This window comes from Pseudophryne corroboree, chromosome 5 (assembly GCF_028390025.1).
Source record: "Pseudophryne corroboree isolate aPseCor3 chromosome 5, aPseCor3.hap2, whole genome shotgun sequence".
Lineage (NCBI taxonomy): Eukaryota > Metazoa > Chordata > Amphibia > Anura > Myobatrachidae > Pseudophryne > Pseudophryne corroboree.
Window position 1 is genome coordinate 131,860,833 of NC_086448.1, and position 20,122 is coordinate 131,880,954.

The window sequence follows — 20,122 nt, forward strand, 5'->3', positions numbered from 1 at the left end:
TTCACACAGATCGCGGGAGAGCACACTGGAGGCAGCCGAGAGGGAGGCAGATATCGGGTTGGGAGGGAGCTGCAGTTCACGGTCTTGGCGAGTCACCGCCCGCCCGCAGCACAGCGTACAGCAGCCGCAGAGCCGTCTTCTCTCTCTGTCCGGTCCCTGTGTGAAGCCACTGCACGTGACCAGGAGGGGGCACCGCCAGACTGCCAGTGGTAAGGCTCCACCTCCGCTCTGTACGGGCAAGAAGCGCCGTCGCCGTCAATTTACAAGGAGTTGGCTGCAGCGGAGCGCGTCCCCGGGGACCCTCACATTTTTGAAAAGTGAGTCCCCGCCTTCAGATCCGGGTAAAATACGCGCTATAGCGCGTATTTGCGAACACTGACTATATACAAGTCTTGCAGAAGTAGTCCGCACTAGGGACGGGCGCCCAGTATCCTCTACGTACTACGAGAAAAAGATTTACCGGTAGGTTTAAAATCTTATTTTCTCTAACGTCCTAGAGGATGCTGGGACTCCGTAAGGACCATGGGGATTATACCAAAGCTCCCAAACGGGCGGGAGAGTGCGGATGACTCTGCAGCACCGATTGAGCAAACAGGAGGTCCTCCTCAGCAAGGGTATCAAATTTATAGAACTTTGCAAAGGTGTTTGACCCCGACCAAGTAGCTGCTCAGCACAACTAATGCCGAGACCCCTCGGGCAGCCGCCCAAGACGAGCCCACCTTCCTAGTGGAATGGGCCTTAACAGATTTAGGCAATGGCAATCCTGGCGTAGAATGCGCCTGCTGAATCGTGTTACAGATCCAGCGAGCAATAGTCTGCTTTGAAGCAGGCGCGCCAACTTTGTTGGCTGCATACAGAACAAACAGCGCTTCAGTTTTCCTAACCCTCGCTGATCTGGCAAAATAAATATTCAAAGCCCTGACCACATCAAGGGACTCTGAATCCTCCAAGTCCCGTGTAGCCACAGGCACAACAATCGGTTGATTCATATGAAAAGAAGAGACCACTTTAGGCAGAAATTGAGGACGAGTCCTCAATTCTGCCCTATCCACGTGGAAAACCAGATAGGGGCTTTTATGTGACAAAGCCGCTAATTCCGAAACACGCCTCGCAGAAGCCAAGGCCAACATGACCACTTTCCAAGTGAGATATTTCAACTCCACTGTTACGAGTGGTTCAAACCAAGGTGACTTGAGGAAACTTAATACCACATTAAGATCCCACGGTGCCACCGGAGGTACAAAAGTAAGCTGAATATGCAGCACCCCCTTCACGAATGTCTGTACTTCAGGAAGAGAAGCCAATTCCTTTTGAAAGAAAATGGTTAAGGCCGAAATTTGGACCTTTATGGACCCTAATTTTAGGCCCAAAGTCACTCCTTTTTGCAGGAAGTGAAGCAGACGACCCAAATGGAACTCCTCCGTAGGAGCAGTCCTGGCCTCACACCAAGAAACATATTTTCGCCATATACGGTGATAACGTTTCAATGTCACGTCCTTCCTAGCCTTGATCAGGGTAGGAATGACCTCCTCCGGAATACCTTTTTTTCACTAGGATCCGGTGTTCAACCGCCATGCCGTCAAACGCAGCCGCGGTAAGTCTTGGAACAGACAGGGCCCCTGCTGCAGCAGGTCCTGTCTTAGAGGAAAAGGCCACAGATCTTCTGTGAGCAACTCTTGCAGATCCGGATACCAAGTCCTTCGTGACCAATCTGGAACAATGAGGATTGTTCTTACTCTTCTTAGTCTTATTATTCTCAACGCCTTGGGTATGAGAGATAGAGGAGGGAACACAGACCGATCTGAACACCCAAGGTGTCACTAGAGCGTCCACAGCTACCACCTGAGGGTCTATTGACCTGGCGCAATACCGCTTTAGCTTTCTGTTGAGACGGGACGCCATCATGTCTATCTGAGGCAGTCCCCACCGACCCACGATCTGTGCGAAGACTTCTTGATGAAGTCCCCACTCTCCCGGATGCAGGTCATGCCTGCTGAGGAAGTCCGCTTCCCAGTTGTCCACCCCCGGGATGAATACAGCTGATAGGGCGCTTACATGGCCTTCCGCCCAGCGAAGAATCCTGGTCGCTTCTGCCATGGCCGCTCTGCTCCTTGTGCCGCCTTGGCGGTTTACATGAGCCACTGCTGTGATATTGTCTGACTGATTCAGAACCGGTTTGTCCCGAAGCAATGCCTCCGCCTGGCGTAGGGCGTTGTATATGGCCCTCAACTCCAGGACGTTGATGTGGAGACAAGTCTCTAGATTCGACCAGAAACCTTGGAAATTTCTTCCCAGTGTGACTGCTCCCCAACCTCGGAGGCTTGCGTCCGTGGTCACCAGGATCCAGTCCTGAATTCCGAACCTGTGGCCTTCTAGGTGAGCACTGTGCAGCCACCACAGGAGAGATACCCTGGCTCTTGGAGACAGGGTGATCCTCTGATGCATATGTAAATGGGACCCGGACCATTTGTCCAGTAGATCCCATTGAAAGGTCCTCGCATGGAACCTTCCGAAGGGGATGGCCTCGTACGATGCCACCATCTTCCCCAGGACACGCGTGCAGTGATGCACTGAAACCTTTTTTAGCTTTAATAGGTTTCTGACCAGGGCTATGAGCTCCTGAGCCTTTTCCATCGGAAGAAAAACCTTTCTTCTCTGTGTCTATAATCAGACCCAGAAAGGTCAGGCGCGTTGTAGGGACTAGCTGGGACTTCAGTATATTGAGAATCCAGCCGTGCCCCTGCAACATCCTCACCAACAGCGACACGCTGTCCAGCAACTTCTCCCAAGATCTCGCCTTTATGAGGAGATCGTCCAAGTATGGGATAATTGTGACACCCTGCTTGCGCAGGAGCACCATCATTTCCACCATTACCTTGGTGAAAATTCTCGGGGCTGTGGAAAGCCTAAACGGCAACGTCTGAAATTGGTAATGACAGTCCTGTACTGCAAATCTCAGGAACGCCTGGTGAGGAGGGAAAATCAGAACATGAAGGTATGCATCCTTTATGTCCAGGGACACCATCCAATCCCCCCCACCTCCAGGCTGGCGATGACCGCTCTGAGCGATTTGAACTTGAACTTTTTCCAAGTACAAGTTCAGGGATTTTAGATTCAAAATGGGCCTGACCAAACCGTCCGGTTTCGTGACCACAAACAGGGTTGAGTAATACCCCTTTCCTTGCTGGAGAAGAGGAACTTTGACTATCGCCTGTTGAAGATACAATTTTTGAACTGCAGTCAACACTAACTCCCTCTGACGGGGAAGCTGGCAGAGCAGATTTGAAAAACCGGCGAGGAGGCAAGTCTTCGAATTCCAGCCTGTATCCCTGAGAAACAATCTCCATAGCCCAGGGATCCACCTGTGAGTGAACCCAGACCTGGCTGAAAAATCGAAGACGTGCCCCCACTTGAGCAGACTCCCCCCGGGAAGCCCCAGCGTCATGCGGTGGACTTTGCAGATGTAGGGGAGGACTTCTGCTCCTGGGAACTAGCTGCATGCAGCTTTTTTCCCTTGCCTTTTCCTCTGGCAAGGAAGGACGATCCCCGTACCTTCTTGCTTTTATTGGAACGAAAGGACTGCATTTGATAATGAGGTGCCTTTTTAGTATGCTGCGGGGGGACATAAGGTAAGAAATTCGATTTACCGGCCGTAGCAGTAGAGACAAGGTCCGAGAGGCCTTCTCCAAACAACTCCTCCCCCTTGTAAGGCAACGACTCCATATGCCGCTTTGAATCGGCATCCCCCGTCCACTGTCTGGTCCACAGGAGTCGCCTAGCAGAAAATAAGAATTTACTTACCGATAATTCTATTTCTCATAGTCCGTAGTGGATGCTGGGGACTCCGTAAGGACCATGGGGAATAGCGGCTCCGCAGGAGACTGGGCACATCTAAAGAAAGCTTTAGGACTATCTGGTGTGCACTGGCTCCTCCCCCTATGACCCTCCTCCAAGCCTCAGTTAGGATACTGTGCCCGGACGAGCGTACACAATAAGGAAGGATTTTGAATCCCGGGTAAGACTCATACCAGCCACACCAATCACACCGTACAACTTGTGATCTGAACCCAGTTAACAGCATGATAACAGAAGGAGCCTCTAGAAAAGATGGCTCACTACAGCAATAACCCGATTTTTTGGTAACAATAACTATGTACCAGTATTGCAGACAATCCGCACTTGGGATGGGCGCCCAGCATCCACTACGGACTATGAGAAATAGAATTATCGGTAAGTAAATTCTTATTTTCTCTAACGTCCTAAGTGGATGCTGGGGACTCCGTAAGGACCATGGGGATTATACCAAAGCTCCCAAACGGGCGGGAGAGTGCGGATGACTCTGCAGCACCAAATGAGAGAACTCCAGGTCCTCCTCAGCCAGGATATCAATTTTGTAGAATTTTACAAACTTATTTGCTCCTGACCAAGTAGCTGCTCGGCAAAGTTGTAAAGCCGAGACCCCTTTGGGCAGCCGCCCAAGATGAGCCCACCTTCCTAGTGGAATGGGCATTTACAGATTTTTGGCTGTGGCAGGCCTGCCACAGAATGTGCAAGCTGAATTGTACTACAAATCCAACTAGCAATAGTCTGCTTAGAAGCAGGAGCACCCAGCTTGTTGGGTGCATACAGGATAAACAGCGAGTCAGATTTCCTGACTCCAGCCGTCCTGGAAACATATTTTCAGGGCCCTGACAACGTCTAGCAACTTGGAGTCCTCCAAGTCCCTAGTAGCCGCAGGCACCACAAATAGGTTGGTTCAGGTGAAACGCTGAAACCACCTTAGGGAGAAACTTAGGACGAATCCTCAATTCCGCCCTGTCCGAATGGAAAATCAGATAAGGGCTTTTTTTAGGATAAAGCCGCCAATTCTGACACGCGCCTGGCCCAGGCCAGGGCTAACAGCATGACCACTTTCCATGTGAGATATTTTAACTCCACAGTGGTTCAAACCAATGTGACTTTTGGAACCCAAAACTACATTGAGATCCCAAAGTGCCACTGGAGGCACAAAAGGAGGCTGTATATGCAGTACCCCTTTTACAAACGTCTGAACTTCAGGGACTGAAGCTAGTTCTTTTTGGAAGAAAATGGACAGGGCCGAAATTTGAACCTTAATGGACCCTAATTTCAGGCCCATAGACACTCCTGTTTGCAGGAAATGTAGGAATCGACCCAGTTGAATTTCCTCCGTCGGGCCTTACTGGCCTCGCACCACGCAACATATTTTCGCCAATTGCGGTGATAATGTTTTTGCGGTTACATCCTTCCTGGCTTTGATCAGGATAGGGATGACTTCATCCGGAATGCCTTTTTTCCTTCAGGATCCGGCGTTCAACCGCCATGCCGTCAAACGCAGCCGCGGTAAGTCTTGGAACAGACAGGGTCCTTGCTGGAGCAGGTCCCTTCTTAGAGGTAGAGGCCACGGATCCTCCGTGAGCATCTCTTGAAGTTCCGGTTACCAAGTCCTTCTTGGCCAATCCGGAGCCACGAATATAGTGCTTACTCCTCTCCATCTTATCAATCTCAGTACCTTGGGTATGAGAGACAGAGGAGGGAACACATACCCAGACTGGTACACCCACAGTGTTACCAGAGCGTCTACAGCTATTGCCTGAGGGTCCCTGGACCTGGCGCAATACCTGTCGAGTTTTTCCCAACGGTTTATAATCATGTGGAAGACTTCTGGGTGAAGTCCCCACTCTCCCGGGTGGAAGTCGTGCTGAGGAAGTCTGCTTCCCAGTTGTCCACTCCCGGAATGAATACTGCCGACAGTGCTATCACATGATTTTCCGGCCAGCGAAGAATCCTTGCAGCTTCTGCCATTGCCCTCCTGCTTCTTGTGCCACCCTGTCTGTTTACGTGGGTGACTACCGTGATGTTGTCCGACTGGATCAACACCGGCTGACCTTGAAGCAGAGGTCTTGCTAAGCTTAGAGCATTGTAAATGTCCCTTAGCTTCAGGATATTTATGTGAAGTGATGTCTCCAGGCTTGACCCTAAGCCCTGGATATTCCTTCCCTGTGTGACTGCTCCCCAGCCTCGCAGGCTGGCATCCGTGGTCACCAGGACCCAGTCCTGAATGCCGAATCTGCAGCCCTCTAGAAGATGAGCACTCTGCAACCACCACAGGAGGGACACCCTTGTCCTTGGTGACCGGGTTATCCGCTGATGCATCTGAAGATGCGACCCGGACCATTTGTCCAGCAGGTCCCACTGGAAAGTTCTTGCGTGGAATCTGCCGAATGGGATTGCTTCGTAGGAAGCCACCATTTTACCCAGAACCCTTGTGCATTGATGCACTGAGACTTGGCTCGGTTTTAGGAGGTTCCTGACTAGCTCTGATAACTCCCTGGCTTTCTCCACCGGGAGAAACACCTTTTTCTGGACTGTGTCCAGGATCATCCCTAGGAACAGAAGACAAGTCGTCGGAACCAGCTGCGATTTTGGAATATTGAGAATCCAATCGTGCTGCCGCAACACTACCTGAGATAGTGCTACACCGACCTCCAACTGTTCCCTGGATCTTACCCTTATCAGGGAATTGTCCAAGTAAGGGATAACTAAAATTCCCTTCCTTCGAAGGAATATCATCATTTCGGCCATTACCTTGGTAAAGACCCAGGGTGCCGTGGACCATCCAAACGGCAGCGTCTGAACTGATAGGTGACAGTTCTGTACCATAAACCTGAGGTACCCTTGGTGAGAAGGGTAAATTTTGACATGAAGGTAAGCATCATTGATGTCCCGAGACATCATGTAGTCCCCTTCTTCCAGGTTCGCAATCACTGCTCTGAGTGACTCAATCTTGAATTTGAACCTCTGTACGTAAGTGTTCAAAGATTTTAGATTTAGAATCGGTCTCACCGAGCCGTCCGGCTTCGGTACCACCCCAGTGTGGAATAATACCCCGTTCCCTGTTGCAGGAGGGGTATCTTGATTATCACCTGCTGGGAATACAGCTCGTGAATGGCTTCCAAAACTGTCTCCCTGTCAGAAGGAGACATCGGTAAAGCCGACTTTAGGAAACGGCGAGGGGGAGACGTCTCGAATTCTAATTTGTACCCCTGAGATATCACCTGAAGGATCCAGGGGTCTACTTGCGAGTGAGCCCACTGCGCGCTAAAATTCATTGAGACTGGCCCCCCATCGTGCCTGATTCTGCTTGTAAAGCCCCAGCGTATACTGAGGGCTTGGCAGAGGCGGGAGAGGGTTTCTGTTCCTGGGAACTGGCTGACTTCTGCAGCCTTTTTCCTCTCCCTCTGTCACGGGGCAGAAAAGAGGAACCCTTTGCCCGCTTGTCCACGGAAAGACTGCGCCTGATAATACGGCGTCTTCTCATGTTGAGAGGCGACCTGGGGCACAAACGTGGATTTCCCAGCTGTTGCCGTGGCCACCAGGTCTAAAAGACCGACCCCAAATAACTCCTCCCCTTAATAAAGCAATACTTCCAAATGCCATTTGGAATACGCATCACCTGACCACTGACGTGTCCATAACCCTCTACTGGTAGAAATGGACAACGCACTTACTCTTGATGCCAGTCGGCAAATATTCCGCTGTGCATCACGCATATATAGAAATGCATCTTTCAAATGCTCTATAGGCAAAAATATACTGTCCCTATCTAGGGTATCAATATTTTCAGTCAGGGAATCCGACCACGCCGACCCAGCACTGCACATCTAGGCTGAGGCGATTGCTGGTCGCAGTATAACACCAGTATGTGTGTAAATACATTTTAGGATACCCTCCTGCTTTCTATCAGCAGGATCCTTAAGGGCGGCCATCTCAGGAGAGGTTAGAGCCCTTACAAGCGTGTGAGCGTTTATCCACCCTAGGGGGTGTTTCCCAACGCACCCTAACCTCTGGCGGGAAAGGATATAATGCCAACAACATTTTAGAAATTATCAGTTGTTATCGGGGGAAACCCACGCATCATCACACACCTCATTTAATTTCTCAGATTCAGGAAAACTACAGGTAGTTTTTCCTCACCGAACATAATACCCCTTTTTGGTGGTACTCGTATTATCAGAAATGTGTAAAACATTTTTCATTGCCTCAATCATGTAACGTGTGGCCCTACTGGAAGTCACATTTGTCTCTTCACCGTCGACACTGGAGTCAGTATCCGTGTCGGCGTCTATATCTGCCATCTGAGGTAACGGGCGCTTTATAGCCCCTGACAGCCTATGAGACGTCTGGACAGGCACAAGCTGAGTAGCCGGCTGTCTCATGTCAACCACTGTCTTTTATACAGAGCTGACACTGTCACGTAATTTCTTCCAACAGTTCATCCACTCAGGTGTCGACCCCCTAGGGGGTGACATCACTATTACAGGCAATCTGCTCCGTCTCCACATCATTTTTCTCCTCATACATGTCGACACAAAAGTACCGACATACAGCACACAGCTGCAGTGCTGTGCGCTACCTTGTTGAAGACAGGACGTCTTCTGCCGCCGATTTTCCGGACCTCTTCTGCCTTCTGGCTCTGTAAGGGGGCCGGCGGCGCGGCTCTGGGACCCATCCAAGCTGGGCCTGTGATCGTCCCTCTGGAGCTAATGTCCAGTAGCCTAAGAAGCCCAATCCACTCTGCACGCAGGTGAGTTCGCTTCTTCTCCCCTTAGTCCCTCGATGCAGTGAGCCTGTGGCCAGCAGGTCTCACTGAAAATAAAAAACCTAAACTAAAACTTTCACTAAGAAGCTCAGGAGAGCCCCTAGTGTGCACCCTTCTCGTTCGGGCACAGAGATCTAACTGAGGCTTGGAGGAGGGTCATAGGGGGAGGAGCCAGTGCACACCAGATAGTCCTAAAGCTTTCTTTAGATGTGCCCAGTCTCCTGCGGAGCCGCTATTCCCCATGGTCCTTATGGAGTCCCCAGCATCCACTTAGGACGTTAGAGAAATAGACATAGCATTTATTCTGGAGCTTAGTAAACAAATGTCTTTGAGCATCCCTCATATATAAAGCAGCATCTTTGATATTCTCTAGGGTCATTAGAATGGTATCCTTATCTAGGGTGTCAAGTTCCGTAGATAAGGAATCTGTCCATGCTGCGATAGCACTACACACCCAGGCCGATGCCATAGCCGGTCTAATGATAGTACCGGAATGTGTGTAAATGTGCTTCATGGTAACCTCCTGCTTACGATCAGCAGGATCCTTGAGGGAAGCTGTACCCTGAGAAGGCAGTGCCACCTTCTTGGATAAGGGCGGCAGCGCCTTGTCTACCTTCGGCGAAGATTCCCATCGTATCCTGTCCTTTTGTGGAAAGGGATACGCCATAAGAATCCTTTTGGGAACTTGTAGTCTCCTATCTGGAGATTCCCAAGCCTTTTCGCACAAGTCGCTTAGTTCAAATGAGGACGGAAAAGTGACCTCAGGCCTTTTCCCTTTATACATGTGTACCCCCGTGTCAGGGACAGGGGGTTCCTCAGTGATATGCACAACCTCTTTAATGGCAATAATCATGTAACGAATACCTTTTGCCACCTTTGGCTGTAATTTTGCATCCTCAGTCGACACTAGAGTCAGTATCTGTGTCCGTGATCTGGGATATTGTGCGTTTTTGAGACCCCGAAGGTCCTGGTGCCACAGGGACAGGCATGGTCTGACTACCTGACTGATCCCTAGCTTCAGCTTTGTCTAATAGTTTATGCAGTAAATTTACATTTGCATTCAAGACATTCCACATATCCACCCAGTCCGGTGTCGGCGTTGCCGACGGCGACCTGACCATCATGCACTCCCCCTCCTCCTTAGGTGAGTCTTCCTCGTCAAACATGTCGACACACGCGTACCGACACACAGGGAATCTCTTTTCTGATGACCGGTTCCCCCCGAGGCCCCTTGGAGAGACAGAGTATGCCAGCACACACCCCAGCGCTATATAACCCTGGAGAAAAACACAAATTGTTTACCCAGTAGCGCTGCTTAATGTAGAAACGCCAATAATGCCCCCCCCCCCCCCCCCTCTCTACTTTAAAACCCCCTTTCACAATGTGTCAAGCAGGGGAGAGTCCGGGGAGCTTCCTCTCAGCGGTGCTGTGGAGAGAAAATGGCGCTGGTGAGTGCTGAGGGAGAAGCCCCGCCCCCTCGGCGGCAGGCTTCTGTCCCGCTCAAACTTACTAAAAAATGGCGGGGGCTCTTTTATATACATGTACAGTGCCCACCTGTACATGTATATACACTTTTGCCATAGGAGAGGTGTTTTATTGCTGCCCAGGGCGCCCCCCCCCTGCACCCTTACAGTGACCGGAGTGTGTGAGGTGTATGGGAGCAATGATGCACAGCTGCGGTGCTGTGCGTTACCTCAATGAAGCACCGAAGGCTTCTGCCGCCTGAGACGTCTACGGTCTTCGTTTCTTCTGGCTCTGTGAGAACGGCGGCGTGGCTCTGGGGTGAACGCCCAGGACGAACCTGTGTTCACTCCCTCTGAAGCTAATGGTGTCCAGTAGCCGAGGAAGCAGAGCCTATCATTTAAGTAGGTCTGCTCCTCTCTCCTCAGTCACTCGATGCAGGGAGCCTGTTGCCAGCAGTGCTCCCTAAAAAAAGAGAAAAAATCCTAACAAAAATGCTTTCTAAGCAGGAAACTCAGGAGAGCTCCCTGCAGTGCCCTCATTCTCCTCTGGGCACAGTCTAAAGCTGGGGTCTGGAGGAGGGGCATAGAGGGAGGAGCCAGTGCCCCCCCAGGGTCAAAAGTCTTTCTTAAAGTGCCCATGCCTCCTGTGGAGCCAGTCTATTCCCCATGGTCCTTACGGAGTCCCAGCATCCTCTAGGACGTTAGAGAAATTAGCATTAGTTACTGGCATTGTGAAATGTGCCTGTGATCAAATCCTCAAAGACTAAATCTGTGTGTACACAGATAAACCCTTTTGATTGTGACTAGTCAAAATCGGAAGTTAGTGCAAATCCGATGGTGCTATGCCGTGTCAAGGCTAGAGAGACTGTGCAGGCAAGTCAACCTTGACTATATAGTGTACTATCTAGTACAAAGTATAGTCAAAATCGAATGTACAGAGAAAAACAAACAGTGCTTTTGGGCTCTGGGAGAGTTCAAGGGAAATCGTATAGTCAAAATCGGGCATAGTCAATATCTCACAGTGTGTATGCACCTTTACAAATAAGACTGATTTTTATGTGAAATCAGACCTTGCCCTTTTCTTACAGAGCTGACTGATCAAGAATAGGCCTGAAATATTTACACCAGTTCTACATTTCGCACCATAGTATAGGAGAAAGCGCAAACCGTAAAATTTTGTGCAGGGTTATAAATATTAACATATTTGCAGAAATCAAGTTACCTCTCTGGAATCCTCAATGCGATCAAAATAGACAAATGCAAATCCGCGTGACCGCCCAGTCCGCTGATCATAAACTACATTGACACCGCTAAGGGGACCATAGCGTGAGAACACTTCTCTTAGATCACGTTCTGTTGTGTACAAGCTCAAGCCAAATACTCCCACACATGTGTTTGGATCTGGGTTTGCCTAAAAACATAATGAAAGACAAGTTTATATCGCTTTGCACTTCATGACTAAGCCCATTTACCACATGAAGTGCGTTTCCTGGCTAAACTTTAGTTTACCAAAACAAAAATGTAACATGGCAATATCTGCTCTCTCTCTGGGTAAAAAATACAGAATTTGACCGCAGAACTGAACCTCTATGCCCATCTAGTCCAACCCTTTCATTTCTCCTTTTGACTGTGTTTAACTTGCTCCACTGTCTTAGCCTCAACCACCTCTGATGGGTGGCTATTCCATTTATCCACTACCCTTTATGTGAAGTCATTTTTCCGCAAATATCCCCAGAACCTGTCTCCCGCCAGGTTCACCTCATGTCCTCGTGTTCTAATACTTCTCTCCTTCGAAGAACGTTTCCCTTCCTGGACTTTGTTAAAACACTTTGTATATTTGAAAGTTTCTATCATACCCCTCCTTTTCCATCTCTGCTCCAAACTATACATTAAGATCTTTTAGTATTTCCAGGTAAGTTGTGCGATATAGGCCATACACAATTTTAGTTGCCCGTCTTTGTACTCTCGAGTTTATATCAGTCTGGAGATATGGCCTCCAGAACTAAACAGTACTGTAGAAGAGGCCACACCAATAACCTATACAGTGGCATTGTATTTTCCCTGCTATTCCTCTCCCTATACAAACATGCATGTGACTTTCCTTCATAATTGCTTTGTTACACTGCTTCCCTGTCTTCAGGTAATCTGAAATGGTGACTCCTAAATACCTTTCCTCCTCTGTATTCTCCAATATATAGTGCCCATGACCCTATATTTGGCCTTTGGGTTTTGAGACCCAAGTGCATGATTCTGTACTTGGACATAAAACTGCAGTTGCCACATTTTTGCCCATTCCTCTTGTCTACCTAGATACCTTAAATATCATTTGCAATGTCACCAACGAAATTAAGTACTAGTCCAAGTCTAGATCCCTGGGGTACTTTATTTGTAAACTTTCCATCCTGTGAATGTACTCCATTTACTACAAATGTTTCCTGTCCATTCAACCATCATAAGGGAATATTCAATTGTTTTGCGCCCCCCCCCTTCAGGGCGTCTTTAGCAATGGGCATCTGAGCTAATCAATTGTTGCTCTAATCAGACGCCCATTGCTAGTTAAGGTGCCCGTCAGCTCCAGGTTTAGCCATGCAAAAAACTGAATGGTAGTCCAAAGTCTGGGTTTGGGCACATTGGGTGAACAAAATACAGACTTTCACACTCTCTCACACCTCTGGGTTCTATGGGGCATCTATTGACGCAACAATTGAATAGCTCTGATAGAAACCCATAGCTTCAGACTGCCAGCAGATGGCGCACACCACAACTGAATTGGCCCCATAGAATCTAATCCCAAGTACTACAGTTTATTTAACAGGCTGCAGTGCGAGACAGTGTTTAGTCCACAACTCCTGTGATAGTGTGTACACAGAGCGACGAGACAATTCGGCTCACAGGTCACCATGATGGCAAGTTGAAATGTGACCTGTCTGGGCACCCAAATGGCACTTTTCATGATCACGCACATTAGTTCAGTCAGGTTTAGCTACTCTATGTGGCTAAACCAAATATTAAGCGCTATAACGGGCATAAATTTAAATATTGCCCCTGTGATCTCCCATCACTTTATACGTGAGACTGGGCGCCGATATCAGTTGAATTCTTCCCATTGTAGGCTCACTGGTCGGTAGTTTGCCTCCTTCTGGCTTCCACTTCTGTACAGTGGGATTACATTTCATAAATACAAATACACTTGTCTGTTATATAGAAAGATTGGGAACACTTTTTTTTTTTAAAGATTCTGCTTTTTAAAATTTAGACAATTCGTGCAAGGTCATAGCAGCAATACCACATACATTTTTTAAACAGCATTTTTTGTACCTCTTTAACATGAAGCTGATGATCATTTTTCCCGGAAGTCCTCCTATTACTCAGTTTTCCCTTTGCATAATCGATCTGTAGGGGAGATTTTAATATGGCTGCTATGGCTGTCACTGCAAAAAATCTGTCACAAACGGAAGCATTGATTCTGCTTCAACACAGGAGAGTGTAACCTGATCTGAGTGAGAGCCAGTCAGTCAGTCACAGAGCTGCTTGGTGGTCAGGTGATAGGAAAGACAGGGAAGGGGTTGGGTCAATCTTTATTCTAGGTAACTTGAGTGATATTACAGAAACACTTCTCTTTAGAAGAGACTATCATTAGTTAACCAAAAAGTTCTCTAGAGCAGGAATTAAGGATTTCAGAATGCAATGGCTTTTGTACATACAGACTATTTCATCCACAATCTTATGTTTTTATTTTACATGAGAGAAAGTGGGGTTATTGTAGACTCCGTTATGATTGATGTTCCCTTTTTCTCAGAATTAAATGACTAAATATAAACTGGATTTAAGAGCGGTTTCCATTAGATCTAAATTTACATAGATCACCATACGAGCATGCAGAAAGCAGATATGGATTTCCCCTCACCTGAAAGCCATATGGACCAGGATTTATTTTCATACCAGGAAGCTCACTTAGCACAATGTACTCAAAATAGGAGCCAAAGGAAACCGCTCCCGTCACCCAGATGACAGCCAGGGCTAATGTCTGCACTCTTGAGACCATTTTCTTTGGCAAGTGGATGGAGATGGGAAAATATACAGACTGGGAAACAAATTAGTATACATACCCTGTTGCCATTGTGCCTCCGCCTGTTGGACATTGGAGAATGACTTCGACTCCTCCGGCGTCTAGATTCTGGGGTGTATGATCTGCTCTTTGATCGTTTTCGGTGTGAATGGGATCGAGACCTGGAGCGGGAGTGTCGTTTATGAGAGCGCTTTCTAGATCTTGAACTTTATGTGGAAAAAAAATAAAAAATAAATAAAAGGTTAGTTTTTACCTGATTCTTACTCCGGACAACAGCAAGACCAAATTCTGCAAATTATAAACTAGCATCATTTACACCAATTCTGCCTAATAGCACTGTGGAGAGGAAGATTTGGCCCAGCTAATGCAGGTTTTCTGTCAGTATTGGATTCTAGGGATGTGTCCAGGTACACTTTTGTTCAATGCAAAAACTTAACCATAGCTGTATAGAATACAGAGAGAATACTTGGCATATCAATGATTAGCCAAAGTACATCTATCGAATATATAGGAATCTGTACCACAGGAGTAACCAGCAGCTGAAACCATAGAATGTTAATGTAGTTTGTATAACTTGCCTGTATGATGTATCTAAGCCTTATCCCCCTGCTGGCAAAACCACCGGGTACTGTGGGCTACTATTTAAGGGAAAACCTGATCTACACCCATGCCCTGGTGATCTAGTGGGATCGCCTGTACTGCCACAGTGTCCACCACCAGCATGCACGACCTGCCTCCCACTGACTGCGCCAGATCGCAATAAAGTACGGGTCCCGCAAGCAGGACCCACTCACCACCTCCCGAAGCGCGGCCACGCGATCCCAGAGAGCCCCAGTCGTGTGCGCCTGACCATGAAGAAAACCGGAGCCTTCTGTTGTAGTTACCCGGCAACCAGGGCTCAGGAGTGTACAGCGCCGCTGGGGAGAGCTGGAGCTGCAGCAGTGAATGTCTCCTGACATTTACACACCGCTGCTGCCCTTGTAGTCCTCACTTTCTTCAAAAAAGCTCTTCTTAGGGCTGCCTGGAGCAGCCCCTCAGTTATGTGCCTGCTATCTGCGGCACAAACTACAAAACTGAGCTCCTGTGCAGGGAGGCGGGGTTATAGAGGAGGCAGCGCTATGCATTCTGGGAACAGTCAAAGTTTTTCAGCCTGTTGGTGGCTCGGATCAAGATCCTACTCTACACCCCTAATGTCTATCCTTGTGGAGCCCTGTGGAGCCCGCAGCAGAAATACCGTTAGCTACCAGCAATAGTGTCTGGTTCAGACATTTATGCTTTGCTGCAATATACAGAATGGCTCCTTCTCAACTATTATGAAGAAATTAAGTGGTTTTATACTGTTAGGACACAAAATACTAATATTCTGTTAGTTGGGAGACTAACCGCTACATTTACATACCGAGATTTTGACCTGGATCTGGAATTAGAGTCAGACCCTTTTGAAGCCCTTGATCCACTGCGGGAGTGAGAACGACTTTCAGACTTTGCCCGTGCAGCACTTTCAGTATGCGACTTTGAACGGGAGCGGGACTCCTAACAGAAAAAAGTAAATTAAAAACAGAATGGATCTATAAAAAAAAAAAAAATCCTATCTTAGAACACAGAGAACGCAACTGATAATCCTGGAAAACAAGGTGTTAGGTTACGTTTTTAACCCTTCGAATGTCCAAAACTTAATTATAATTTCCGCTAGTGGTACCCTAATTGACCCAGATGACCAAATTTTCTGTTAACTAAAATCATGCAAATTATTAATTTGATCATACAGACACTGGGAACATAAGCCATACATTTACTTAACCTAGGACCCATTCATTCTTCCAGATTCTTTTAATTCTACGACACTCTTGATTTAAACTTTTCTTCATTCTTCATTTTTTTTTTTCATTTTTCAACTTCGTGTATTCTTCCCCAATTCAACCAATTCATTAAAGCCTTAAACATATTCAAGAGCTTCTATCTGAACAATCTTCTGTTCAATTTTTCCCCCATTCAATTGATATTTTCTGATCTTTACAACTTTTCATTAGCCTTCTTTTATCTTGCTTTCTCTTCAACATTCTTGGAATAAACTCTTCAATTTCTTCACGAACATTAACCTTAATGGAAAAAGAACATTTAGTATATTTAAGCAAATAGGGACTAGATACTCTTCTGCGGCAATGAAGTTATGAAACGCCAGCAGATAGAGTATAAACAGAACTTGGTGCGGTCTCCCTGCAGAAATCTGATCACCTCTTTTAAAGACTTCTGTCATTGTGCAACTCCCTCAATAGATAAAGCCTACTAAATATATCATCTCGACTGTCCTGCCTTGTAACACTACACTTAAGTTTTGTATAAAAGCTAACACTTCAGATACACTTATAAGCCATTTGTAAACCTATTTTGTACTCATAATGAACAAAGGAACTTGATTATTAACAGAATGCATAATAACCAGATAAACACCTGTACACTACCGCAATAAATTTTTTATGTGCCCTCTAGTCAAATAAAATGAATTAAACTTTCACCAAGCACAGGCAAAGTATAGTAAAATAGTTACTAAATCAATGATCACCACAATATAATCCAACAATTCTATCGGGCTACATAATTTGAAATGAAGAATTGCAGAATAGTTCAAATTAATCTAACAAATGTCCCAAAACCACATTTCAAAACACTGGTATATACAGCTACTTTACACCAAAATGAACATCTGACTGGAAATATTTCCTATTACACACGGTTACATTTAAACCAAACTAGCCAAAATAGTCCAATCCTAGTTCATTGTAAGACCACAAGCGTTTTAAAGTAGAGCAATTTTAGGCTGTCATGACTTGAAATTGCACAGCAGAATTAGGCTATATGAACCAACATGAACAAATTCAAACAGTTAAACATTTTTTTGACTATTGGATGTGTAATTTGATTTTTGGTTATGTATTTATGATATAAGATTGTTCTACTGTGCCATTGCTAGATAGCACAGTAAAATGGTACAAAAGCAGGTTTTTCCTCACACACCCTAGAGTTATGCTGTAAAATCTGCAAGGTTGAGTTACCGCTAATTACCAGACACAATTAGGTGCAACATTCCTGTGCAATATGGTAGGCACATTCTGTCCACACCTCTATAAGGTGCAAAACAAACCTGCCTTCAAATAACAAGCAGAAGTCGGCAGCCAATTAAATTGGCCAAAGATTGCGTCTACAGCACTTACACAGGCTGAACACAGACAGCAAAACTGTTTCTCATTTACGGTCAAGCACCACTATCTGCCAGTCATGTATTGATCAGCATCCAATGAGCCATTTTCAGGGAGGTATTCAATTGTTTATGGGTGCCCACGGTGGAATACTGTCCCCCACTTGGGCAAAAGTGTACACTCATGAAGGATGGGTTTAACTGTGCAAAGCGGCTAAACCAGTCACAAGTACTGCTTTGGCTGCAGACTTAAGGCGAGTATACATTACGATGACTCGCAAACTATGTGATGTCATCAGCAATGGGACATTACAGGGGTGCAGGCATCGGCAGGTGACAAGCGGCAGGAGGAGCGGGTGCCATGCTGGCCGTCGCTGGGTATGTTGTCGGAGGATGTTGCCGACGACACGCAGTAGCACGCATAGTCCGTGACATAGTGCTTACACACTGGACGATAACATGGACATGTCCGTAATGGGCACATCGTACAGATATCGCACTTTTATCACATTTCAGCTTGTACCTCAGAAGGGCACTAGCTGAAATGTGCTCCTCCCCTGCAGCTATTTACACCAGAATGGAGCAACAATTGAATTGCTCCTCTTGGCGCAAACTACTGGCAGCCACGGGGTCGAACAACTGAATCGATCACTCAGTGTTTTGCTCTAACACAGAGTTAGAGAATAATGCACTACAGTCCATTATTGGACACTCCAATAAATAGATTGGATTGGTAAATTCACAATGCATGGGTAGCACAAGAAAGCTGATAAAAACGAAGATGTGCTGGTTTTCTTTATGGATTTGGATCAATTTTCTTAAGTCTGACCACCATGTCAGAGTGCTACGATTTGCTGGAAAACCAAATCCCTCCCTTTTCCAAAACCCTGCACTGAAGTCACACTTGCTCCATTCCTCACTTTTTACCTATGTAATGAAAATGAACAAAGCATTCAAAACAGAATGAATATAAAAATGTAATTTAAGTAATAAGAATTTACTTACCGATAATTCTATTTCTCGGAGTCCGTAGTGGATGCTGGGGTTCCTGAAAGGACCATGGGGAATAGCGGCTCCGCAGGAGACAGGGCACAAAAAGTAAAGCTTTTAACCATGTGGTGTGTACTGGCTCCTCCCCCTATGACCCTCCTCCAAGCCTCAGTTAGGTACTGTGCCCGGACGAGCGTACACAATAAGGAAGGATCTTGAATCCCGGGTAAGACTCATACCAGCCACACCAATCACACCGTACAACTTGTGATCTAAAACCCAGTTAACAGTATGATAACAGAGGAGCCTCTGAAAGATGGCTTCCTACAACAATAACCCGATGAAGGCAACAATAACTATGTACAATTATTGCAGATAATCCGCACTTGGGATGGGCGCCCAGCATCCACTACGGACTCCGAGAAATAGAATTATCGGTAAGTAAATTCTTATTTTCTCTATCGTCCTAGTGGATGCTGGGGTTCCTAAAAGGACCATGGGGATTATACCAAAGCTCCCAAACGGGCGGGAGAGTGCGGATGACTCTGCAACACCGAATGAGAGAACTCCAGGTCCTCTTTTGCCAGGGTATCAAATTTGTAGAATTTTACAAACGTGTTCTCCCCCGACCACGTAGCTGCTCGGCAGAGTTGTAATGCCGAGACCCCTCGGGCAGCCGCCCAAGATGAGCCCACCTTCCTTGTGGAATGGGCCTTAACAGATTTAGGCTGTGGCAGGCCTGCCACAGAATGTGCAAGTTGAATTGTGCTACAAATCCAACGAGCAATCGACTGCTTAGAAGCAGGAGCACCCAGCTTGTTGGGTGCATACAGTATAAACAGCGAGTCAGATTTTCTGACTCCAGCCGTCCTTGAAATGTATATTTTTAAAGCTCTAACAACGTCCAACAACTTGGAGTCCTCCAAGTCGCTTGTAGCCGCAGGCACTACAATAGGCTGGTTCAGGTGAAACGCTGATACCACCTTAGGGAGAAAATGCGGACGCGTCCGCAGTTCTGCCCTATCCGAATGGAAAATTAGATATGGGCTTTTGTAAGATAAAGCCGCCAGTTCTGACACTCTCCTGGCTGAAGCCAGGGCTAGTAGCATGGACACTTTCCATGTGAGATATTTCAAATCCACCTTTTTTAGTGGTTCAAACCAATGGGATTTGAGGAAATCTAAAACTACGTTTAGATCCCACAGTGCCACCGGAGGCACTACAGGGGGCTGTATACGCAGTACACCCTTAACAAAAGTCTGGACCTCAGGAACTGAGGCCAATTCTTTTTGGAAGAATATTGACAGGGCCGAAATTTGAACCTTAATAGATCCCAACTTGAGACCCATAGACAATCCTGATTGCAGGAAATGCAGGAATCGACCCAGTTGAAATTCCTCCGTCGGAGCACTCCGATCCTCGCACCACGCAACATATTTTCGCCAAATGCGGTGATAATGTTTCGCGGTTACTTCCTTCCTTGCTTTAATCAAAGTAGGAATGACTTCTTCCGGAATGCCTTTTCCCTTTAGGATCCGGCGTTCAACCGCCATGCCGTCAAACGCAGCCGCGGTAAGTCTTGAAACAGACAGGGACCTTGCTGAAGCAGGTCCCTTCTCAGAGGTAGAGGCCACGGATCGTCCGTGATCATCTCTTGAAGTTCCGGGTACCAAGTCCTTCTTGGCCAATCCGGAGCCACTAGTATCGTTCTTACTCCTCTTTTCCTTATAATTCTCAATACCTTTGGTATGAGAGGCAGAGGAGGAAACACACACCGACTGGTA

The 20,122-nt window shown here is 46.9% G+C and overlaps 1 protein-coding gene across 3 annotated transcripts in view; it reads right to left on the reverse strand.

Moving 5' to 3' along the window:
- The window catches only part of TRA2A (transformer 2 alpha homolog), a 77,107-nt gene that overhangs the window by 42,472 nt on the left and 14,513 nt on the right, over positions 1 to 20,122 (reverse strand). For 2 of the 3 annotated variants that reach the window (XM_063921727.1, XM_063921726.1), the window contains exons 2-5: positions 15,552 to 15,685; positions 14,193 to 14,358; positions 13,402 to 13,476; positions 11,306 to 11,494 (exon numbers count right to left, since the gene is read on the reverse strand). In XM_063921727.1, the coding sequence (XP_063777797.1) occupies positions 11,306 to 11,494; positions 13,402 to 13,476; positions 14,193 to 14,358; positions 15,552 to 15,685 (564 nt within the window). The remainder of the gene's footprint in view (positions 1 to 11,305; positions 11,495 to 13,401; positions 13,477 to 14,192; positions 14,359 to 15,551; positions 15,686 to 20,122) is intronic. The other variant, XM_063921728.1, reaches the window with a different exon arrangement.